General features: G+C 46.5%; 1 protein-coding gene across 1 annotated transcript in view; it reads right to left on the reverse strand.

Moving 5' to 3' along the window:
* Positions 1 to 2,251: 2,251 nt before the first annotated feature.
* The window catches only part of LOC121046823 (PDZ domain-containing protein 8), a 105,955-nt gene continuing 82,142 nt past the window's right edge, over positions 2,252 to 26,064 (reverse strand). The window contains exons 16-19 of the mRNA XM_040501497.1: positions 10,634 to 10,813; positions 8,078 to 8,174; positions 6,623 to 6,717; positions 2,252 to 2,297 (exon numbers count right to left, since the gene is read on the reverse strand). Coding sequence (XP_040357431.1) covers positions 2,252 to 2,297; positions 6,623 to 6,717; positions 8,078 to 8,174; positions 10,634 to 10,813 — 418 coding nt within the window. The remainder of the gene's footprint in view (positions 2,298 to 6,622; positions 6,718 to 8,077; positions 8,175 to 10,633; positions 10,814 to 26,064) is intronic.

Consider the following 26,064-nt stretch of genomic DNA (forward strand, 5'->3'; position numbering starts at 1 on the left):
ACAAGTAAGCCTCTTTATGCAGAAACACCTGAGCACTCTGGAGCTGATTGATCCTTTTTTGGTAAAAAAACTCTCAGACCATAGTGAAGTTTCCTGAGAGGGGCACTACGGGGGACGTTGTAGCGTTTTCTGTTGACGTAGTTGATCTTTTTTACTCGGTACCTCACGAGGACCTGTTTGTTGTTGTACGTGAGGCCATCGAGGAAAATGGTGTTGTCGGCCTCCAAAACGCTTGTGGTGTAGACTTGGACGGTTTTATGGAACTTTTGAAATTTTACCTGCAGTCCACCTTCATTCTTTATGAGGGCAGTTATTATGTGAAAAAAGCAGGTATTTGTATAGGATCTTGCGTCGCCCCTGCCCTTTGTGACATTTTCCTAGCCAAGTTCGACCGAAATGTTCAGATTGGCTTGAAAGGGAAAGAAGTGTGTAAGGTTGCCCGGTATGTGGACGACTATTTGGTGCTATGGCAACGTTCTGACAACCTTTTGGCGCGCCAGGTTGTTGAGTGTGTGCTAAAAGTGTTTCATGACAACTCAAATGGCTTAAAGTTCACTCACGAACTCCCGGGCGGCCAGTTTCTCCAATTTCTAGACTTGAGACTCCAATTCACGGGAAACCATGTGTGTTGGAGTTACCACCCGCGCTCCAAAAAGGGAATCCTCGCCTATATGATTCGGCACATTCCAAAGTAGTAAAAAGGGGTATTGCTTCGTCTTGTTTCCAGGCGGCACTCCAGGAGTCATGCCACCACGTTATGCGTGACAGCTTCAGCCGGCAGGTTAGTCTACTTAGAGATGCCGGCTATCCAACATCACTTGTGCTTGGAGTTGCCGAGACGCTGCTGAAAAAGATCAAGGGCAAGTTTGAGGGTACAAAAGCAAAAAAACAGAAACGAGACCTCAGGTCATCCCCTACTTGCCCAAAATTTCACATGATGTAAAAAAAGGTGGCAGAAAGATTCGATGTGCCGCTTATGTTTTCGGCGCCATGTAAGTTGCCCCCCCCCCCCCCCCCCCCCCCCCTATTATGCCCACGGATAAAAAAAAAATAACTACGCGCCCTTGTGCAAATCAATCACGCTAACAGATTTGTAGATTGTAACGTGGGGCGTGGTGTACAGAATACCGCTGACATGCGGTAGGGTGTATATCGGCCAAACAGGACGGTGCGTAAATGAGAGGATGCGCGAGCATGACCTGGCTTTGCGCTCAACACCTGGAGGACACTTGCCTCTTCATTGCAGATACTGTCTGTGCCAGCCCAACTTTCAAAATACCACGATGTGGGGAGGGCTCGTGACAAAGCTGCGAGGGAAGTGCTTGAGGCACATGCTATAAAAAAGGAGGGCACTGAAGGATGCGTCAGCCAGCCGTCAATTTTTCTGCACTAAAAAGAGAGTGATCTTATTGACACGTGGTGGGGAGTGACGCCACTGAGTGATTCAGTGTATTTTTGTCGGATGTTGTTTGCTTTAGCTGTTTTTAAATAAATGTTCAGTTGAGAGTAAGCGCTCGTCCTGTTCGCCCTCCTTTTTTGTCCTCGTCTTTGTTAGGGCTTTTAAATTTTATATTGAGATCAGAAAGCCTAGATTGGTTGAAAATAAAAAGCATGGAAAGCACTCGGATATAACGGCGGGCGCCTCCTGGTGCGTTCTCGCGTGGCGAGGAGGGTAGCGGACCGAGAGGCTGAGCAAAGCATGGACGATCCAACCTTCCTCCTTGCAGCTTGGGTTGCAAGCGCAGCCCATAGGCCACGTGACCGCGATTGAGAGGTTGGCACCACTCTCAAATCTAGGGACACTATCCGAGAGTTTTGTTTGTGGCGCCATCTCCGGGTAGGCGCAGCAAGAATTCGGTCAAAAGTAGCTTACAGAGCAGTAGGCGCTTGCTGTTCTGATTTCTGGAACGTTAATTCAATTTACATTTAACTGTCCACAATGCTGTGTCTTTATTGGGACTAATTTAATTTCTTTTTCTTATTGATACCAGAACGTTTTCGCAGTATTCGGGGACGCGCACATGTTTCCTGCAAGAAGTCTCATGCCTTATTTTTTCCACATCAGCCCCATAAACACCGATATTTGTCACCGATCACCAAACAGTGACACCGAAAAATACCGAATTTGTGAAAAAAAGTTACCCCCCCCCCCCCCCCCCAATTTTAAGAAAATTAAATCTAGAAAACATTAAACCCAGGTCGTAACGTTAACCTGGATGGAATCAAGGCAGATTCAGACTTTTACCAATGGTTACTTACCGATAACTTCCACCGGGCATTCATCGGGCCATATTTTTCTGGAAACAGTTAAGAAAGCGGCAATGTCCAAGACTATATCGGAAATCACAAAAAATGGGCCATAATCCTAGTGATACTGGCTTTTTTATAACAACTTAATCAACTAACCTTCTTGTTACCCACTGTATATATGACCCATATACTCAAGGTTAACTCTTTGTGGCGATGGAGCCAAAGCTACGGCGCCGAAGCAGGATTTCACTGCGCAGCTGAATATAGTTCAACCAAAATATTCTGCTGAATGTAACGTGAGCAATTAAAAAAATATATAAAATTGTCCTTTTTAGAGCTTTAAACCATATAGCATTTCTTTTTAACACTTTCGGGTTCTCACGTTTCGCTGCAGGTTTCCTATCCTCCTTGCAAAACAAACATGCCATCTTTCTCGTGTGCGTCGTTGGTTGTCAGCGATAAGGTGTATCGTCGGTACCTTCTGTGAGCTCGCTCCTTTATTCGCCCGATTAGATTTTCACGAAGTGTGGCACCCAAGAGTTTTTAAAACAAACCTAGGAAGTGGTGTGCAATCTGTACACAGTAGTGAGACATAGGCAACCGGGACTCTCCATTGTTTTCGTGTACCGGTTGGTTAGCGAACTCACCGACTTATGCGGGCAGGGGTGGGGACTGAACCCAGGATCCATGGATTGTGCAGCGCGAGCTGTCGCTATCCTGTTCAGAGCTGGGGTGCGCCCAAATACTGTGGTGCGCCCATTCTCCGCCCAAATGTAGCGCTAGTGGTCCGAACCAGATGCAAGTTTAACAAATGAACATTTATTTGTAATTTTTTCTAAAAAAAGCAGACATCTACAAATTACTCAAAAAAGGTAGATAAGTTAAGTTACTGAGTATCGACACCAAAAGTAATTGGAGTAGAGTAGAAATTACGCATTTGCAATAGTAATTGAGTAAACTACTAACTACTGTAAAAATGTAGCGAGTTACTTTGAAGCAGACATGTACAAATTACTCAAAAAAGGTAGTTAAGTTAAGTTACTGAGTATCGACGCCAAAAGTAATTGGAGTAGAGTAGAAATTACGCATTCGTAATAGTAATTGAGTAAACTACTAACTACTGTAAAAAGTAGCGAGTTACTTTGAAGTTACTTTCGAAGTTACTTTTTTATATTTTTGTGGTAGCAAAATGAACAGCAGTTTTGATCAATGAAAAACCCTGCGATCCTAAAATAAATGCAGCCATTTCATGGCTTGCGTTTTGGCCAAAATAGTTCATTCGCTCGCAGAAGCAATTGACTTTCAAAGTTCTTGATAGGAGAGTTTTCCCCTTTTCCTTCTAAAGACGTCCCCAGCCAAGCTAAATAGACGTTCCACCGACGGGCTGGATGGAACGGCAGCGTTGAATTTTAGAAACAGGCTGTGCAGGGTCGGGTAAGCGAGTGTCGGCATCTTAGGTGTCCATGACGAAACATGTGAGGTTTGCCTCGGGTAGAGGGTCTTTTATAACAAACTTTCCTCCTTTTTTTTTCTTCGTCAAGTTGAGATTGTTATGACTGGCCCCTCTTTATTCCGACGTCGTTCTGAGAGTACGCTGAGCGAGTGCACCAGACCGTCAAGGGTTCAAGTCTCGCGCCAGGACGATGAGATCATCCGGACGACTGCGCGTCCCGTTGTAGTGCTAGTGCTACGCTACTGAAAAAAAAAATGTTTTGGTTTAACAGAAGATGAACCGAACTATACTTCGCCGCTGACGCCGGGTCCAACAAAAGGATCTCCCAAGGGTAACTCGCAATCCTCGCCGGCGACTACAATATTTGGACGCGCCTGAATCGTTTCTAACAAAGAGGTCTCCCAGGCATGGATGGTCGGAAGGACGCGAAGGATTACGTGAACAAGCATCGTCGCCGGAAGCGGGAACGTGCTCCCATGAACGGATTATCCGTACCAGGGTTTGTGCGCGGGGGAGTCCGGCTTTGCAAAGGCATATGCGCTGACAGCAAGGCGCCCAGCTGCGAGGTCATTCCAGTGGCGCCTCCCGTGGAACCTACCGCTTTAGTCAGAACTCACTAAAGACAGACAACACGAAAACAACAACAACTCTCAGAGTGCCCCCGTCTTTCACGGTTGCAGCTGGAAACGCGGCGCCTGCGTGCATTACCGGATTAGGTCAATACCCGACCAAGGCTTGTTCAGCAGCTCTTCCTCCGTTCGTGCGTCCCGGTGTTATGTTTTGGCTGCTCGTCGCCACCTTGGCCCAAGGACGCCTTCCCGAACAAGGGGGCCCCTTGTTCGGGAATGTCACTTCATCTGCCGGCGTCTTATTCATTTCTACGCTCAAACTTTCGTGATGGGCAAAATTAGCACTATATAATTTCGAAAGTAATTAGTAATTTGAGTAGAAGTTACCTGAAAAAAGTAGTTAAATTAAGCTACTAATTACCCAAATCAAGTTGTAATTGAAAGTTACCAAGTTACTCGAAAAAGTAGTTAAACTACAGTAGTTTAAGTAGAGTAGTTGAACTACGTCCAAGTCTGCTTTGAAGTTACTTTCGAAGTTACTTTTAATATTTTTGCGGTAGCAAAATGAACATCGGTTTTGATCCGCGAAAAACCCTGCGAGCCTAAAATAAATGCAGTCATTTTATGACTTCCGAAATAGTTTATTCGCTCGCAGAAGCAATTGTCTTTCAAAGCTCTTATCGGAGAGTTTTCCCCTTTTCCTTCTAATGACGTCCTCAGTCAAGCTAAACAGACGTTCTACCGTGGCGCTGGATGCAAAGAGCGTTCAATTTCAAAAACAGGCTGTGCAGGGTCGGGTAAGCGAGTGTCGGCATCTTTGGTGCCCATGAAGAAACGTGTGAGGCTTGCCTCGGCTAGCGGGTCTTTTATAACAAACTCTCCTCCTTTTTTTAATTTTTTCTTCGGAAAGTTGAGATTTTTATGACTGACCAGCTTTATTCTCACGACGTTCGTAGAGTACGCCGAGCGAGTGCACCTGACCGTCAATGGATCAAGTCAACCGGCACGACGATGAGATTATCCGGACGACTGCGCGTCTCGTTGCAGTGCTAGTGCTACGCCTCTAAAACAAAAAAATTGTTTGGGTTTAACAGAAAATGAAACGAAGTATACTTTTATCTCCCAAGGGTGACTCGCTATCCTCGCCGGCGACTACGGTATCCTGACGCGCCTGACACGCCTGGCAAGTAAAACGTTTTCAACAAAGAGGAGGTCTTCCTGGCGTGGAAGATCAGAAGCACGCGAAGGATTACGTGAGCAAGCATCGGCGCTTGTACAGTTGCAGCTGAAAGCGGGAACCTGCTCCAATGAAGGGATTATCCGTGTCTACGTTTGTGCGCGGGGGAGTCCGGCTTTGGCAAGGGAGTATGCACTGACGGCGAGGCGACCATGGGAACAGGCGCCCAGCTGCGAGGTCATTCCAGTGCCGCCTGCCGCGCAACCTACCACTTGAGTCAGAACTCACTAGAGGCAGAAAACATGAAAACAACAACAACCCTCGGAGTGTCCCAGTCTTTCATGGTTGCAGCTGGAGGCACGACGCCTGCGTGCGTTACCGGATTAGGTCAATACCCGACCAAGGCTTGTTAGGCACCTCTGCCTGCGTTCGTGCGCGCCGGTGTTACGTTTTGGCTGCTCGTCGCCACCTTGGCCCAAGGACGTCTGCGATGCAGTTTCTACGGCTGCCGAGTATAAGTGCGTGGGAACGGAATCTGAGGGGGCCCATTGTTGGGGAATACCACTTCATCTGCCAGCGCCTTATTTATTTCTGCACTCAGACTTTAGTGATGAGAAAATCCCTCATTAGATTTCGAAAGTAGTTGGTAATTTGAGTAGAAGTTACTTGAAAAACGTAGTTAAATTAAACTAAAATTACCCAAAATAAAGTTGTAATTGAAAGTTACCAAGTTACTCGGAAAAGTAGTAAAACTACAGTAGTTTGAGTAAAGTAGTTGAACTACGTCCAAGTCTGAAAAAAAGTGATGGTAAAATGGGGCCGGTATTTGCCCGTTTCTGGTAAATGACGTCGTTTAGTTGTATGCATTCTAAATCTCTGTCGGCCACCACTTTCCAACTGAAACTTTAAGAAAATCAAGAAACTTTGGAATAAGATAACGGTTAGTTCCTAAATTTTGGAATCTGGTTCGGACCGCTAGCGCAAAATTTGATCGAAGAATAAGTGTTCGTCGATGCGTAGTTTATTTTGATGATGTAAAAAAAACAAAGAAACAAGTCAATCTTTTTACACGTGGCATCTAACGTGGGTTCGACCAATTTGTTCCACAATTATGACCAAAAAAAAAAAAGTAAAGAAAGAAAGAAGAGCGGGTGCCTAAATGTATACACGCACTGCTTGCAGATAGTCTTCTGTTGACTTTGCACGAGGCATTTGGTGTGAACTATCATCTTGCATATGGAACATCGGGCACCGGATCCCATCCAGATCTGGAAAGATGACCAAAATACGGAGACATTCAGTTATAGTATGGTGCCTAAAAGTCGTTCCCGATTGTTTTTTCACCGCGTCCACAAATATGATTCCTCACTCGGCGTCTGAGAGCGTCATATGGTTGTTGCGATCTTGGCTGTGGCATAGCAGCGGGAAGACGTCTGGTCTGCTGACTTCAGTTTAAGAGTCCACCGAACCTTAGGCACCCAGCAACTTGAACGCCGCGATGAGACTCGCGTTCGCTCGCACTCTTTGCAGCGGTGCTCAGGACCGACCGCAAGGATCCCGTCATCTGACAACGTACTCGCCTTATAAGTTATCACTAACAATAAAGGTGTTTGGCTGCCATATTGTTGTCCATGTTATCTTATCGAAACGTACTCGTTTAACGCCAAAAGCATCGCTTCTTTCTCCGACTATCAAATCCTTGCGCGCCGCATGAACAACGCGGAAAACTATTTTTTTATCGATGTGAAAAGGATGACAAAAGAATCGAAGCGCCACGAAGAGCGTTCTCCGTACAGCTAATCGGGGATGACGCCAACGGAACGATTGGACCCCATCCTGATACCGAGCCTGCTTCGACGCACTGGAGGCCCAGCTGACGCTGACACAGCACTCATGGCCGATTTCCGTCTTATGATGATGTGCCCGTTTCAGGTTAAGTCCGACTGCAGCCAAGGCTACGATGCGATGAATCATGCAGCGTCAAAAGTGCGTCGTCATTGCGCTGGTCGACTTTGCGCGTTTATTGCACCGGCTAAGCCAATCGCACATAGAAGCGCAGCATCACACCGTGCGTGATTGTTAATTAGTTGGTGATAGCAAACACACCGACGAGCGCCATGACGGCGCGCATTCAGAGCCACCTTTTGGCGGATCGCAGCGCGGTCTGCGTTCAGAATTAACGCAAAACGAAGGCTGGTTCACGGGCCTTAAATATTCTAGGAAATACTCGTACCGTCGAGACCGGTTATAACGAAGTCGGCTATAACGAAATAGTGGCTACAGCGAAGCGATCACGATATCTCATTCCCTTTCGCACTTCGTTGTAACCGAAGTCGGTTATTACGAAATAGCGGATAGAGCGAAGTGATTTCCAATTCTCGTGGACTTCGTTATAACCGGTCTCGACAGTATTGTTGTCAAAATTGTGGGCGTGCGTTCTCTCGCGCAACTTGCGATTTCATCAAATCTATAGGCTCGTGAACTTGCGAGTACTTGTGAACTACGACACGGCTACCCCGTAAATTCGCCTAGTTTCAACCGTCTCTCGATAGACGTAATGAGGGCAACTATTCAGGGAAGCGAAACGAAATTTGTATAGTGATCACGGAGCTCAGGGTCCTCACTCACCCTAGCGTTGCAGAGTTTGCACGTGATTATCTTCTTGAATGAGACGTCTTGGAACTCGTGGTTCAAGGCCTTGACCACTTGCGTCTCGTTGGAGGACCTACGTGTCGAGCGAAATACGTGACCGCAGAGCGCTCACATCTGTCTAGATTTGGTTAGTAATGGCCGCGATTTAATGAATAGCGACGACGTCTGAATTTACCTAATGTTACTTTTACGCGTGACCTTGTGCTTGTCAAGAACTCGTGCCGGGATCGTTAAAGACACCCAACGAAACGAAGAACAGTGCACTGATTTTGGATTATTTTCTAAACTATTTGCTTGCGCTCGTTTAGGCGGAAATTTGAGTTACCCCTAAAATAAAATTCTGCCTTTTTATGTTTTCCTTCGAATGCATTAGTAACTTTTATTATGTGACAGTTGATCGATCTCGCCAAGCGTTCAGCGCATCCGTAAAGCCATTGTAACTTTAGTTCTCAAAAGGTGGGCGTGCAACGGTTTTGTGACACAGGGGCATTCCGGCATTTTGAAAAGGTTGTCGCGGACCCTCGGTCTTACCCTTTTCATTATTTTTGCTTTGAAAATAGACCTACTTCTTTATATTATGGTCACGCCTGATTGGCTGTAAAATATCTAAAAAGAACATAGATTGTTGAAATAAACACACCGTCTTCTGAAAGAGGCGGCAGTTCACGAGACTGCTCCTGCTCTGCCTGCACAGAGCTCCAGCGAGGTTGCCGCCACTGATCTCTATGGTAGGAGGTTGGATCGCGGATAGAGGCTTGTCTTGCTGGGGCCGTGTAGCACCACAGGTGGCCATAAATTTACACCAGCCAATGCATGGGAATCCAGGGAGAAAACAAAAAGTGCAGTTTACCCCGTTTCTAAGTTGCTGTCGGCACTGAAACTTTTTGGCTTCTTTACGGAAGGCCTGTCGAATAGCGTGCGCATAAACATTAAAACTGAGAGCCCTCGCAGTTCTTATAAATAAATGTTTTCGGGTCAAGATTGACTCCGGTGGGCGACACTTGTAGTGCAGCTCTATGAGGTTAAAGTTGCCTAGAGTTACCGCGGAGTCGCTGGCGGTTTTGATGAGTTAGGTTTAGCAGACCACAAGCTTGAAGGCTTTGCTAAGCGGAATTTGCTCACTTCCGGAAAGCCGCTGTCAACGTGGAACTTTATCGACATTCATCAACTTTTTTGCTTCCCCTAGGAAGGTCTTATTGACGACAAGTTCCTTCGTTTTCTCCTCGACGAGAGCACGCTTGCCAGCTGAGCAGAGGGTGCTCTGGCACGTTTGAGTTTTATAATGGGTGTTCGAACGCTCGGCCAATACCGATTCAATCTCCAAACGCCGCAATATATTGATCGCGGCGCATCATAAAATACTCACCTTCGAACACCTCGAACGAGCTTCAATATTCTTACTTTTGTGTGTTTCTCTCATAGACTCGCGTGTATTGCCTGGTGTCAAATAATGGCTGCCAGTGGTACCACCGACGTGCTCCCGATCTGCGATCCAGCCTACTAGGATAGAGATCAGTGATTGCCGCACGCGCAGAAAGACTCAAGTTCCCTCGATGCATTGCGAGGGCGGTGGCGTAGCCAAACTGGCTGGTGAGATCGGTTATGTAATATAATCGAATGTTAACTAAAGTTTGTTAAGCACTCATTTTTGAACTGACAAGCTTTGCCTGTATACTCCGTTTCACTTTAAATCCTGACGCAGTTGATGCTACGAGCTCAAGGGACCAATCAGTGAGCGTCCAAAGCGCACCATCATGGTGTTGGTCATGTTTTCGTAGGTGTTCTATTATCGCCGACTGAATCATAGACATAAAAGGAACAGTGACTTGCGCTTTTGGCGCTGCTTGATTGGTCCCATTGCCTCGTAGCGTCGGCTGGGGCTAGATTTCAGTTGATGCGATGGATAGCAGCCCTTACAAACCGCTTTTGTTTTGTGGGCGGCGCATTTTTGAATACCGGTGTCCTCTGTAGAGTGCGTCGTATTGTGCGACCGCGCTGGAGTCGAGCGGAAGCTGACCTTTTTCATCTGCCATTAACGTGCGAGATGGACGGCGTCGAGTGAAATATAGTTTCATGAGGTTTCATGAAAGCCATCCGGGTCTTTCTCCCGTTTGCCCCAACCCACTAAGAAGAAAAGCATGCGGCAGCCCTTTTCAACTTCTGCTCGATCCGTTTTTGTAAAGCCGTTTATACCAGAAAGCCCATATAATAGTTATGAATATTATCCTCATCATTAAACATCCTTGAATCTCCTCCACATGTCATGCAGCGAGAGTTCTTGTGGGAAAGCGTGGAGCAGCCTACGCTAGTTTTTTGTTTTTGTTTCGTGATGCCTTTTATTCTAGACGCCCCTTATGCTTACTCCAGAAATTCTCGGCTGCAACGGATATCTTCGCGCTTTTCGGTACTGCGTATATTACTCACAAGGTTTACAGCTAATAACTGAAGCTACAGTGCATAACCGCAGTAGCGTACAATTCAACAATCCATTTCCAATCGTATCAGAGACATTGGAAAAGGTGGCTAGCTTACCCGATGGACTCGAGTCCCATTATGTCGACCGAGGGATCTGCCATGATGCGCACGTGCTGGCCTTGCTCCTGCGTCGCTCCTTTGACCTTGTACTCGCCCTTGTAGAGGAAGCGCAGCGTGATGTCGCCGTAACAGAGGCGGGGATCGAACCCGGATTGCGTAGCGTACTTGATAAACTCCCTGCGCGTGGAAGTTACCAAGGGCTCAACGCTATAACCAGCTGTAAGGTTAAAGGCAGGGAAAGTAGCGTCATTGGCTCGCCTGTCTGCTAGCCGGACACAAACAGATACTGAGCTAGAGGTGACAAAAACCTCGCAAGGGGATCAGAGGCTTGGTTCTTGATGCCATGACAACCGCCGTTTCGGTTGCATCCAATATTTGAAGCTTTGAAAGGGTCGCTTGGAACCAGTCCCGCCAAGATCGCAATGGGGCGTCATCGTACTCGAGCATTCCTCACCAATATAAGTGTCTTTGACACTGTGCATGTGATCAAGTTATCAATCGTGCTAATCTCTACAGATTTCCTATAATGACTTAATTTTCGCGTATTTCATGACCGGGAAATTATTTTTCATTACTGTTAAGCACCGACGGAACCTATGGTAGCGATGCGAAGATGTGGCTCTGTTTCGCCGGGGTGCTCATAACAAAATCTCGGTATACGAGAAATGTCTTTCTAAAGCAGCCTGTCACCGCTAATTTAGATAGGCTCACCAAGAATGGAAAGGACAAGGAGAAACTGCCCATTTCATTAACGAAAATCGTGACCATGTGGGGAACTTGGCGCCGCTTTCGAAAGATCTAGTGACTGTGATCCATTGTTGGAGGTAACACCTTACAAGTAACGGCGGTACTGGTAACGCTTTACACTTTCTGGTAACGTAGCGAGCTACTTGTTACTTTTTCAAAACAGTAACGGGTAAGGTACTTACGTTTCTTATTTGGAGTAACTGGTAAAGGGGGTTACGTTACTCGTTACTTTTTCTCTCAGAGCGTTTTTCTCGCGTTTGTAGACGCCAAGTACCGGGAATATCTGAGTTTTGTTTTGCATGTTTTTGACGTCTTCTTTTTAGTATTAAGGTAAAACCATAAAACAATAAAGTAATCCTGTTCATTTTCTGCAAGGACATGATGTTTCTCGAGAAATGGTGCGTTTGCATACCTGTAACGCCAAAGCAGTAACACGTGTGGACTCATAATTATAAATAAGTAACGCAAAAGTAACGCATGTTGCTTTTTATCGGTAACGGTAACGCACTCCTTTTGTTTCGAAGTAACGTAGGACGGTAACGCGCTACTTTTATTGGCAAGTAGAGATTAACGAATGTCGTTAGTTTTTTCGGTAACGCCTACAACACTGCTGTGATCTAGTGATCAAGGGCGAATGGGTGACCTTGAAAGAAAATAATAAAAGAGAACAGCGTACAAAGAGATTGGATAAAAAGTGAAAGCCGTTTACAACTCCCTGTAACACCGAATTAGAGCGCAGCTCTTGAGGAGGAGGAGGGAAGGGTACTGTGGGGTGAAGTGACCTGGGGGGGGGGGTCACGTGACCTTGGGGAGTCATCAGTGACGATGACGATGCGGACTCCGATGACGTCATCTGTGATGATGACGATGACGATGCGGATGCCCCCCCGAAGTCACGTGACACCCCCAGGTCACGTGACCTCGGGGGGGTCACGTGACCCTGGGGGTGGTCACGTGACCTGGGGGTGTCACGTGACCGGAAGGGGGGTCACGTGACCTCGGGGGGGGGGTCACGTGGCCTTGGGGTGACCTTGGGGGTCACGTGACCTTGGGAGACCTTGGGGGCCACGTGACCTTGGGATGACCTTGGTTACGCCGACGCCGACGGCGACGGCGACGGCGACGCCGACGCCGACGGCGACGCCGCTCAAGCCGGGAACGGGCCCCTAAGAGCTGCGCTCTAAAACAAAAGGGACAGAGGACAAACCATTTTTAGGTGAGGAGACCAATGCGCCGAGGAACTGTGAGAGATGAGGCTATGAGCGCACCTGGGGAGGTTAGAACGCCGAGCTCTGGTTCGAATGATTAGTGGGTAGACCTCAAGCTAGATATCTTTGTCTCCACTGCAATGGTCCATTGCGTTAGAAAGCGGAACGCCGGAGTCTGGCATTTCATTTTCGCATTCGAACACGTTCGATGAGTGCAGTAGGGACAAAGGCGGCTAGCTTTAGGTCTCGAACCAGAGTACGGCGTTCTGACATCCTCGCGCGTTCTCGTATTGTGGTCTCCCTCAGTTTCTCGACGCATTGTGTTCTCAAGCTTTAAGTTGCATTATCTAAAAGGACGCTTTCCTTAGTAGAGTGTACAATAATGTTGACGTGTTTCCTCGATTGCGTCAGCGTTCGGCACAAACTCTTCTCGGAGCCGACAGTTGAAGCGGCACTCGTTTTCAATTTGTGAGCAGCGTTGACCTCCTCTGGTGACGCCATCTCATTCAGCACTACATGGCTTTTTCACCTGGGAGGTGTCGCGCGGCGCCTGCTCCTCTCTAGTTCCGCACCAGCTGTGCGCGTGGCTTTGACGAAAACGAGAGGGCTCGTTTTGACGAAAACTCGGTGGTGTCTGTAAATAGGAGACGTTGGCGCGTGCTGAAGTCAGCCCTTCGGACGTATGAGAGCGTCGCACGCGTCACCCTCTCCTCCTCCTCCCTCTCTCTACGGGGCTGACAAACAAAAGACACCACCGGGGTTTCGTTAAAACGATCGGTCTAATGCTAACGCATTAAAAAGAACAATTCCGTTCCCAATGAAAAAACCACCGTCAGCCTCGCAGTTATAGGTGAGACTGCGGCCCAACTACAAGAACAAATAGCGAACCTGCTATTTGTTCCTGTAGCACTCCTGTAGGAACAAATAGCAAACCTGCTGTTTAATTTGCAATTAAAACTGCAAATCCAGTTTTAATTGCAGCAAGCGCAGTTCCAAGCACAACCTGTGTTCCACGTTCAACTTTGTCCGCATTTACAGTTACCAATAGCGCAACATGAATGCCACCCCACAACAATTAAGTCATTGCAAGCAAATGCCGCAAAAACCCGGCTAAACAACAGCAAACACTCACGTTCCTACTATGAAATAGTAGGGGCTTCTGGCACAAGATGAACGAATTACTCTTTAAAATGGGTAACGAACTTAAAGACGCACTTCCAATTCAAGAAACAAGAAGGTTAATATGGCTCATAAGAGGGTACACAAACTTCTCTTCGTCAATTGAATACATGAAGAATTAGAGAATGATGACAGAAGCAGCAATTTTTCTAGAAATACACCACCTACACCAACAGATGGATGCACATAGATGTGCACCCGTCGGCAAAAAGTGGTTGCCGTTCGCACAGTTCCGCTGGAAAAACAAATCCTACTAATTTTGACTAACAAGTTACCAGTAAAGGAAGAGTACGACGACTTCTCATGGATGTAGAAAATCGTAAGACAATATCATAATCGGGGGATTTTACTGCATCAAGAATGGGGCTTTGACAGCGATTCTAGAAGAGAAATGCAGATCATAGAAGAATACCAACGGATGAATCTCACCTCACAAAACGACACAACTCAGAGTACAAGAATGGCTATCAACAGGAGTCATAACAACACCAACCCGGACCTCACAGCCGCCACACCAAAAACAAATGCGGAATGAGAACTGAATAACAGGCTGAAGTTGAACTAGTTTGTACATAATGCAAACGTAAACGGTCAGCTAGTACGGTAGCGACAAAACACAGACAGGGAGAAACAGACATACACACCGCTGACTATCAACTACGACTTTATACTTCTTCATCACTTTGACCCACAGATTCACACCTGAAGTTATGCCAATGAATTACCCTAATTCCTTACATTACACTACTAAATTGAAACACTAAATTAAAATTAAAATGAAATAAATTCATTACATTAAATTAATGATCCAACTCTGATCCAACCCACAGACCACCGCCGACACATATCCCTCTTAAACCCTTTCACCGGGGCCGTGCCTCACTGCAAAAACTGCCTTCCTCTCTTGCTGACCGTGATGGAGGGCATGCTCACGCAGTCATCGGCGCTTTCCTCAATGGCCAGGGCCTCAAGAATCTCGCGCGCAAAGGCATTTCTGTGTCTTTTAATAATGGAAACGCTGCTAAAACTTGGCCTGCAGCCGCACGTGCGGCAATGGGCTGCAAGGCGCCCAGCCCCCGTGCCCTGCACCGGCGCCGCGTGCTTCCTGACTCTGTCATTAATGCAGCGTCCTCTCTGCCGAATGTAGCAGCTCCCACATGACATTAAAATTTTGTACAAAACACCGGTCTGGCACATGGCATACTTAGTCCTGTGCGCATTGTTGCAGGTTGGCTGGCGGTTCTTGGCCTGATTTATCGTGCGGCACGGGAACTACCCGTAGGCAAGTCTGCTCTTCACTCATGAATTACTCGTGGGCAAGTCTGCTCTTCACTCACGAACTAGCCGTGGGCAAGTCTGCTCTTCACTCACGAACTAGCCGTGGGCAAGTCTGCTCTTCACTCAAGAACTACCCTTGGGCAAGTCTGCCCTTCACTCACGAACTACCCTTGGGCAAGTCGAATTCTCTTCACTCACGAACTACCCGTGGGCAAGTCTGCTCTTCACTCACGAACTACCCGTGGGAAAGTCTGCTCTTCACTCACGAACTACCCGTGGGCAAATCTGCTCTTCACTCACGAACTACCCGTGGGCAAGTCTACCCTTCACTCACGAACTACCCGTGGGCAAGTCTGCTCTTCACTCACGAACTACCTGTGAGGAAGTCTGTTCTTCACTCACGACCTACCCGTGGGCAAGTCTGCTCTTCACTCATGAACTACCCGTGGGCAAGTCTGCTTTTCACTCACGAACTACCCGTGGGCAAGTCTGTTCTTCACTCACGACCTACCCGTGGGCAAGTCTGCTCTTCACTCACGAGCTACCCGTGGGCAACTCTGCTCTTCACTCACGAACTACCCGTGGGCAAGTCTATTCTTCACTCACGACCTATCCGTGGGCAAGTCTGCTCTTCACTCACGAACTACCCGTGGGCAAGTCTGCTCTTCACTCACGAACTACCCGTTGGCAAGTATGTTCTTCACTCACGAACTACCCATGGGCAAGTCTGCTCTTCACTCAAGAACTACCCGTGGGCAAGTCTTTCCTTCACTCACGAACTACCCGTGGCAAGTCTGCTCTTCACTCACGAACTACCCGTGGGCAAGTCTGCTCTTCACTCACGGACTACCCATGGGAAAATCTGCACTTCACTCACGAACTACCCGTGGGCAAATCTGCTCTTCACTCCCAAACTACCCGTGGGAAAGTCTGCCCTTCACTTACGAACTACCCGTGGGCATGTCTGCTCTTCACTCACGAACTACCCGTGGGTAAGTCTGTTCTTCACTCACAAACTACCCGTGGACAAGTCTGTTCTTCACTCACGACCTGCCCGTGGGCAAGTCTCTTCTTCACTCACGAACTACCCGTGGGCAAGTCTGCTCTGCACTAATGAACTACCCGTGGGCAAGTCTGCTCTTCACTCACGAATTACCCGTGGGCAAGTTTGCTCTTCACTCACGAACTACCCGTGGGCCAGTCTGCTCCTCACTCACGAACTACCCGTGGGCAAGTCTGCTCTTCACTCACGAACTACCCGTGAGCAAGTCTGCTCTTCACTCACGAACTACCCGTGGGAAAGTCTGCTCTACACTCACGAACTACACGTGGGCAAGTCTGTTCTTCACTCACGACCTACCCGTGGGTAAGTCTGTTCTTCACTCACGAACTACCCGTGGGCAAGTCTGCTCTTCACTCACGAACTACTGTGGGCAAGTCTGCTCTTCAGTCACGACCTACCCGTGGGCAAGTCTGCTCTTCACTCACGAACTACCCGTGGGCAACTCTGCTCTTCACTCATGAACTACCCGTGGGCAAGTCTGTTCTTCGCTCACGACCTACCCGTGGGCAAGTCTGCTCTTCACTCACGAACTACCCGTGGGCAAGTCTGCTCTTCACTCACGAACTACCCGTGGGCAAATCTGCTCTTCACTCACGAACTACCCGTGGGCAAATCTGCTCTTCATTCACGAACTATCCGTGGGAAAGTCTGTTCTTTACTCACGGACTACCCATGGGAAAATCTGCTCTTCACTCACGAACTACCCGTGGGCAAATCTGCTCTTCACTCCCAAACTACCCGTGGGAAAGTCTGCCCTTCACTTACGAACTACCCGTGGGCATGTCTGCTCTTCACTCACGAACTACCCGTGGGTAAGTCTGTTCTTCACTCACAAACTACCCGTGGACAAGTCTGTTCTTCACTCACGACCTGCCCGTGGGCAAGTCTCTTCTTCACTCACGAACTACCCGTGGGCAAGTCTGCTCTGCACTAATGAACTACCCGTGGGCAAGTCTGCTCTTCACTCACGAATTACCCGTGGGCAAGTTTGCTCTTCACTCACGAACTACCCGTGGGCCAGTCTGCTCCTCACTCACGAACTACCCGTGGGCAAGTCTGCTCTTCACTCACGAACTACCCGTGAGCAAGTCTGCTCTTCACTCACGAACTACCCGTGGGAAAGTCTGCTCTACACTCACGAACTACACGTGGGCAAGTCTGTTCTTCACTCACGACCTACCCGTGGGTAAGTCTGTTCTTCACTCACGAACTACCCGTGGGCAAGTCTGCTCTTCACTCACGAACTACTGTGGGCAAGTCTGCTCTTCAGTCACGACCTACCCGTGGGCAAGTCTGCTCTTCACTCACGAACTACCCGTGGGCAACTCTGCTCTTCACTCATGAACTACCCGTGGGCAAGTCTGTTCTTCGCTCACGACCTACCCGTGGGCAAGTCTGCTCTTCACTCACGAACTACCCGTGGGCAAGTCTGCTCTTCACTCACGAACTACCCGTGGGCAAATCTGCTCTTCACTCACGAACTACCCGTGGGCAAATCTGCTCTTCATTCACGAACTATCCGTGGGAAAGTCTGTTCTTTACTCACGAAGTACCCGTGGGCAAGTTTGCTCTTCACTCACGAACTACCCGTGGGCCAGTCTGCTCCTCACTCACGAACTACCCGTGGGCAAGTCTGCTCTTCACTCACGAACTACCCGTGAGCAAGTCTGCTCTTCACTCACGAACTACCCGTGGGAAAGTCTGCTCTACACTCACGAACTACACGTGGGCAAGTCTGTTCTTCACTCACGACCTACCCGTGGGTAAGTCTGTTCTTCACTCACGAACTACCCGTGGGTAAGTCTGTTCTTCACTCACAAACTACCCGTGGACAAGTCTGTTCTTCACTCACGACCTGCCCGTGGGCAAGTCTGCTCTTCACTCACGAACTACCCGTGGGCAAGTCTGCTCTTCACTCACGAACTACCCGTTGGCAAGTCTGTTCTTCACTCACGAACTACCCATGGGCAAGTCTGCTCTTCACTCACGAACTACCTGTGAGGAAGTCTGTTCTTCACTCACGACCTACCCGTGGGCAAGTCTGCTCTTCACTCATGAACTACCCGTGGGCAAGTCTGCTTTTCACTCACGAACTACCCGTGGGCAAGTCTGCCTTTCACTCACGAACTACCCGTGGGCAAGTCTGCTCTTCACTCAAGAACTACCCGTGGGCAAGTCTTTCCTTAACTCACGAACTACCCGTGGGAAAGTCTGCTCTTCACTCACGAACTACCCGTAGGCAAGTCTGCTCTCCACTCACGAACTACCCGTGGGCAAGTCTGATCTTCATTCACGATCTACCCGTGGGCAAGTCTGTTGAGGTCCTGGACCTCGCACTGGAGTTTAAGGATGAGCATGTGTGCTGGCGGTACGAACCTCGTTCAAGTAAAAGTTTTCTCCCGTTTGCATCTTGCCATTCGAAAACCGTCGAAAAAAAGTGTTCGAACACGGCACTCATATCAGCGCTGCGCAAGTCATGCAAACATCAAGCTGATGCTTGCTTTCAGAAACAGATGACCCGGCTTCGTGATTCTGGGTATCCAGATGTCCTCATTGGAGCCGTATGTGGGACGATATGCAGAAAATTTTCAAAGGGATCACCAAGTACCGAGCGAGATAGACAGACTCCACAAGATAACTTCGCGGTAGTTTCCTGCATCCACGGTGTCATCCACCAACTCAAACAGATCGCTGCACGAAAGAGTGTCGGGGTTGTGTGTTCGGCACCGAACAGAGGGAACTGTATGTGCCGCAGGATAAATCAGGCCAAGAACCGCCAGCCAGCCTGCAACACTCCGTACAGGACAAAGTACGCCATGTGCCAGACCTGTGTTGTGTACAAAATTCCAGTGTCTTGTGGGAGCTGCTACATTGGGCAGACGGGACGCTGTATTAATGACAGAGTCAGGGAGCACGTGGCGTCGGTGCGGGGCACGAGGGCTGGGCACCTTGCAGCCCATTGCCATACGTCCGGGTGCAGGCCAAGTTTTAGCAGCATTTCCATTATTGAAAGACACAGAAATGCCTTTGCGGCGAGATTCTTGAGGTCTTGGTCACTAAGGAAAGTGCCGACGACTGCGTGAGCATGCCCTCCATCAAGGTCAGCAAGAGAGAAAGGCAGTTTTTGCAGTGTGGCACGGCTCCGTGAAACGAAATAAGAGGGATATGTGTCGGCGGTAGTTTTTGGGTTGGGTCAGGGGAGTGTTAGTGACCAAATTTAATAATTTAATATAATTATTTTATTTTATTTTAATTTTAATGCAGTATTTTAATTTAGTAGTTTAATGTAAGGATTTAGGGTGATTTATTGGCATTATTCAGGTCTGAATCTGTGGGTCAAAGGGATAAAGAAGAAGTACAAAGTCGTAGTTGATAATCAGCGGTGTGTATGTCTCTGTTTCTCCCGTCTGTGTTTTGTCCCTATCGTTCTAGCTGACTGTTTACTTTTGGGGAATAGGAACATCAGCAAGACACGTGCGGCAGTAATCACTACCCCATAAACATCAGCATCAAAAGTGACGGAAAATCGAGAATGAAAGAAACCAAGACGATCACCAGGAACCATCTCAGGAGCAACATAGATAGCAAAGAGGACCTCAACGACATTCAAAACCTTACCGAAGCCATGACTCGAGCAGCAAGAAAAACCACCGAAGTAAGGCACGGGGATATAAATTCACCAAATCCTGACACCAGACTTCTATCACATTGGGAAGATAGAGCTGTCAAGCTAGACGAATACAGAAAAATAAGAAAACCCTCCAAGCTCAAAAGAGCCAACGCACTTCCATACGAAGCGCAGAAAGACGCCGACAGTATTAGCCAAATAACTGGCTAGAGCTATGTGAGGCATTCAATGAACATACTTCACTGAAAAAAAATGTGGGAAATATGTAACTTCATGTTACGCAAAGCAAAATAATAATATTAATAATAATAGCTTTATTTCCAACAATGAGGTACAGTGTTGGTGGGGGCTTGGGAAAAAAGCCGCTGAAACAGCTTGACTGGTCCCGAGCCCCCAGAAATCAGCAGCGGAAGAAAAAAAAAAAGAAGTTAACAGTAAAATCACATCATACATCAACAAGATGTTAAAAACAGAAAAGTCACAATAGCAGTATTACATATATAACAAAAAAATGAATATATAAACATGCCACTCACATTTGATCAGTTTGGCTAAGAATAATTATGTTACTAAGGTTATCTGCAGATATATTTTCAAGCTCGATATGTTGTGCACAAAAATAGTTGCGGGTGGTTGGAAGAGTAAGCGCCGCGGTTTGAAGGCCGTAATTTGTTCTAAAAAATGGGACTACCCAAGGTTCTGCGATTCTTGTTGGATATGCATACACTTTTTCTTTTAAGTCAGCTAAGTTCACAAGATGCCGTACATTCATACTCATTTCAGCTTTATATTTAACACATAGGCGATATCGATACATAATGCAGTCCGAAACATGGCGCTAGAAATGAACGTGGTGATCGAAGAGACTGCAGAAATGACAGGCCCCATTTTTTTCCCCGACTGACACAAGGACCAGAGCACTGCATATATAAATCAGAGAAAGTCGACAAAACAACACCACATAATTTATACTTCACGTGACTGGAACTCTAGTCTGCCATCCTAGGAGGCAGTGTCAAGAGTGCCCCTGGCACTGATTAGATTATTGACAGCATGCTCCGCAAGTTATCCGGAAACATCACGATAACACCACTTGAACGAATCAGCAAAATTTGGAAAGAGGAAAAAATGCCTGTAACATATGGAAGGAGTGGTGGGTGACGCGCATACCAAAACCAGGCAAACAATCGGATAATTTCCAAAACACAAGACCTGTATCTCTGACATCAATTTTATGCAAAATACTTTAAAGAATGGCACAAGCACGTATTGAATGGATCACGGACCTAAAAGGCACGTACCGCCCAGCCTAGCGTGATTCCGGAAACAGCTTGGCACTCACGACAGCCTGCTCATCATACACAACAGTATAATCAAACACGGCCCAAGACCCAGCCAAAGGAACATATCAGTAGCAGTCGATAGCTTTTGTTTCGCTTCCACACGAGACAATTGTAGAAACACTCAGTCAGAAAGGCACCGAAGGAAGTCCATTAAACCTAGTTAATAATTTTCTTGAGACAGGAGGTGCTAAATCAAGATTGGCAAGCACACTAGAACGACAAGGTACTCTGAGGGGGTAGCGCTTTCAGACTACGACGTGTATTGTATTACAGAAACTTGGCTACTAAGTGACATCTCATCTTATGAATATTTTTGTGACAGCTACTCCATATTTCGCCGCGACCGCAATTACGGAGTTACCGGACAGAAATACGGTGGTGGTGTACTCACAGCCATACGCAACAACATTACGTCAGTTCGTCGCTTGGACCTCGAAAGCTATGAAGAATGTGTTTGGCTTGAAGTGAAAACTGGCGGACCTAAAAATCTCTTAATAGGAAATTATTATATACCCCCGTCTCTCGATTCCAAGGAATTTGAGCAGGTTCTGATCAGTTTATCAGAAAAACTCGACCACGCCAACTTTAACGTGATCATTGTCAGCGATTTTAATGTACCTGGTACGTGGTGGTCGAGCGAAGCTTCAGAGCCAAGCTGTCGCAAAGGAAATCAGCTCTTAAATTTTGTTCACTACAACGATCTTTACCGCGGCGAAGTTCCTTCAAACGTATGTGGAAACGCTCTGGACGTGCTTTTTACTAATCTTGAAACTTACAATATTGCAATAGCGGGCATGCAATGCAATTGTTTCCGCCGATATATGGCATGTTCCATTTTTCGTTAAGGTAGACGTGCTAGTCTCGCCCGTGAAACACAAAAACATATATCGGTTTGATTACGCCAACGGCTCATATCTTGACTTTTAACTTTTCCTTGCTGCGTACGCGTGGGACGATGTCCTTCGTTTACACTCGATTGATGAGGCGGTGACTGCTTTGACCAATATTTTGTAGACCGGTATGCACAGCTTTATACCTCGTAAACAAACTGATCGATCAAACAGATATCCCTTCTGGTTCCCTCGCGAGTTGAAACGCGTAATGCGCAAAAAGTTACATGTGCACCGTCTATACCGCACTACTAACAGCAACGAAGTTTATGACAGGTTTAAAATATGCCAAGCTACGGTTAAAGAACTGTATAAGCGCGTTAAAGAAGCTTATCGTAGACAAGTCGAAGGAAGTGTTTCCAAGCGTCCCCGGGATTTTTGGCGATTGGTTAAAAAGCATACTCGAGGTAGGTGGAGTCCTGCTTCACTTATAATTGACGGAGGATATTCTTCTGATCCTGATAAGATATGCAATCAATCCGCAAAGTTTTTCCTGCCTACCTATTCATCAGTCAGTGTCGAAAACACAGAGATTTTACTAACTACTCATAACCATTTTCCTCCTCCGACAATTGACCATGCCGACGTTGTTTGGGCAATTCATCAGCTCCCATCTAAAAAATCTTGTGGCTTTGATGGCATACCGAATTTTATAGTTAAGGGGTGTGTCGACATACTGGCTCCCATTCTACACCACATTTTTTTCTATGTCGCTGAACCAGTCTATCTTTCTGACCGCCTGGAAAACGGGCTTGATAATCCCTCTTCCTAAATCAGGCACCTCAACGAATATCACAAACTATAGACCGATATCATTGCTTTCCGCATTTTGGAAAGTATTCGAAAAAACCATTCATAAGCATCTAACACACTGTTTTAAGCACTTAATACCCGAAGTTCAACATGGTTTTTTAAGCGGCTGGTCTGTTGAAACAAATCTTGCGTGTTTTTTAAATGATGTTGCCCCCAGAATCTGTTCTCGAGAGCAATTTGACGCAGTGTATTTTGATTGTAGCAAGGCATTTGATCGTGTAAACCACAAGTTACTCTTACACAAACTTTCTGTTTCTTGTCTCAGTGACGAGTACTGTTTTTGGTTTGAAAGTTATCTTTCTGCAAGAGAAAACTGTGTCGGCTAAGCAAATGTTAGGTCTTGTTTTTTTCCTGTGCCATCTGGTGTACCCCAGGGTTCCAATCTGAGACCTCTTTTTTTAATATATTTGTTAAAGATGTCCAAGACATCATTCGCCATTCGAGCCTCTTGCAGTTCGCTGATGACCTCAAGATCTATAAAAATATTTCGTCATTAAATGATTGGGCTCTACTGCAGGAAGATATCAACGCCATCTGTTTATGGTGTAAAGATAACGGGTTTGATCTTAACATTGGAAAAACAAATGTAATATCTTTCACGCGTAAGACTAATCCAACTCACTTTCTGTACTACTTAGAAAATTCGTGGATTAGTCGAGTTACGATTGTGAAAGATCTGGGAGTTATGCTAGACCCCAAACTCAACTTTAACTCGCACACGACATACGTTGTGAGCTCTTGTTTTCGTCTTCTCGGTGCAATTTCAAGATTTAGTAAGTGTTTTTCAAGTGTTTACCTTTTCTACGTACTTTACCGAAACATAGTTCTTCCAAAACATGACTTCTGCACTGTGATTTGGAAAAGCCTTAGCGCTACAGCTTCCATAATGTGGAACGCGCATAGAAAAGATTTGCCAGAACTTATCATTTTAGATCCCCATCACACGATCTATATGATTACAACGAAGTGCTTAGACAATTGCAAATTCGTCTTGATGCAAACCTTGCATCAAGACGATGCTCGCTCGACCTTTTATTCTTGTTTAAATGCATACATTCTAGTAATGATACTAGCTCTTTACCGGGTATATGATAGCTCTCTAACTATCATATACCCGGTAGAAATGTTCGTTCTAGTCGCACTTTCCATGTCAATTACAGCGATTTCACGTCACCCTCGGGCCGACTGCAAAACTACTTCAATCATCTGGAATCAGATGGCATTGACATTTTCAACCCTAACCAACCTCATTTTAGGAAGTGCTTGCTTCATGTATTGAAATAATGTTCATGCTTTGCAACTATTCAATTCCTGTGTTTTTCCTTTAGAGGTGTGTGAGGCGACCATACTTTTCTTGTTTGCGTTTATATGCTATCTGAAATGTTACTAACAAGTGCACCAATATATAGGCTTTGGCTGTTTTCGGGCACTCAAAATAAACAAACAAACGAACAAACAAACAAACAAACAAACAAACAAACAAACAAACAGGATTGGACTCCCGCAGGGTTCGGTTTTGTCGCCAGCACTTTTCACCCTGGAGATGGGTACAGTAGCCTGGAAACTTAAAAAAAAAAGTTAAGGACCTTTACTTCACGCAGATGATATAACTATCTGGACAAACAGCGGAAGCCCCGAGGAGCAAGAAAGAACCTTACAAATTGGACTTAATTTCAGCGAGCGATAACTTAATTGCGCGGGCCTAAACACCTCGCCGAAAAAAAACAAAAAAACAACATATATGGTTTTTGAAAAAGGCTGGAAAGACGCACAAGTGACGCTAATGTTTGACGGAAGGAGGATCGAGAAGCCTGGCGAACACATGATCCTGGGGGTGCTCTTCAACTCGGAGAGTAACCCGATTTCATGGATCAAGCGAATACAAGACTCAAAGAAGGAAACCATAGTTTTGTTTAACCCGAGACTGGGGTATTTCGGAAAAGGGACGAGAAGAAAAGAGGCCACAAGGAGGCGACGTCTCAAACACAGCTAAGGATTTTATTCCATCGTATGCACTTTTATACACACCACGTCCACACACCACCAACCAAGTCGACCAATGACAACATAACACCCGGAATACACTAAGCCAAACATAGGCCCAAAACATTACAAAAGAAAAATCTTTCAGCCAGACAAAAGGACAAGATAAGCCTCCGATTACACAAAGTCAACAAAGAACCGTTAAAAGGTTTTTTCAAACCCGCAAACACACGGAACCAAAGGGAAAGAGGGCATACAAGACCTTTGGTTCCGTGTGTTTGCGGGTTTGAAAAAACCTTTTAACGGTTCTTTGTTGACTTTGTGTAGTCGGAGGCTTATCTTGTCCTTTTGTCTGGCTGAAAGATTTTTCTTTTGTAATGTTTTGGGCCTATGTTTGGCTTAGTGTATTCCGGGTGTTATGTTGTCATTGGTCGACTTGGTTGGTGGTGTGTGGACGTGGTGTGTATAAAAGTGCATACGATGGAATAAAATCCTTAGCTGTGTTTGAGACGTCGCCTCCTTGTGGCCTCTTTTCTTCTCGTCCCTTTTCCGAAATACCCCAGTCTCGGGTTAAACAAAACTATGGTTAACTTCCACCAGCTCGCCTGCACCCTTACAATTTTTTCACAAAGAAGGAAGTTTTAGCCATTATAAGGCTAATGGCAAGCAAGCTGGGAGCAGCGGGCAAAATAATTGCACGAACGATTGTACAGGCGGCGCTGGTGTCCAAGGTCTTCTATGAGGTACGGTTTTACAAACTAAAGAACACTGAGCGGAACGTAAGGCCGGAAATCAGCTGGTGTATAATAAACATTTTAGTGAAAACTTTGAGATTAAGGTAATGACAGACGACGACAAGAGAGGGAAGGAGAACGTCACAAACACAGCTTAATCTTTATTGAAGGAATGAACCCTTTATATAGGGTTGAAAAAAGAACGAAGGAAAGGGAGCCCTTCTTCACATCATCTCTCTCCACAAAAGACGCGACACCACCTCTCTCCACCATAGACACGACAGCGAAACTCTAACAATGGGGTCAGACCAACAAAAGAACTGACAGCACCAAAGATGACACATGATTAAAAAACACGCTGGGAAAATGACATATTGCACTGGACCTTTCACTGAGACAGTCAGCTATAAGACTACACACAAAAAAATGACCGCATCTCCACGTGGTGAATGATGGTGGTAGTGCTCTGGTGGTGCTGATGATGGTGGTGGGCTCTGGTGGTGCTGATGATACTGATTTTGTTCATAGGTAGTGGTGATGGTGCTGATTTTTATTTTATTGC

The sequence above is a fragment of the Ixodes scapularis genome, unplaced genomic scaffold (assembly GCF_016920785.2).
Source record: "Ixodes scapularis isolate PalLabHiFi unplaced genomic scaffold, ASM1692078v2 PGA_scaffold13__105_contigs__length_92229423, whole genome shotgun sequence".
NCBI lineage: Eukaryota > Metazoa > Arthropoda > Arachnida > Ixodida > Ixodidae > Ixodes > Ixodes scapularis.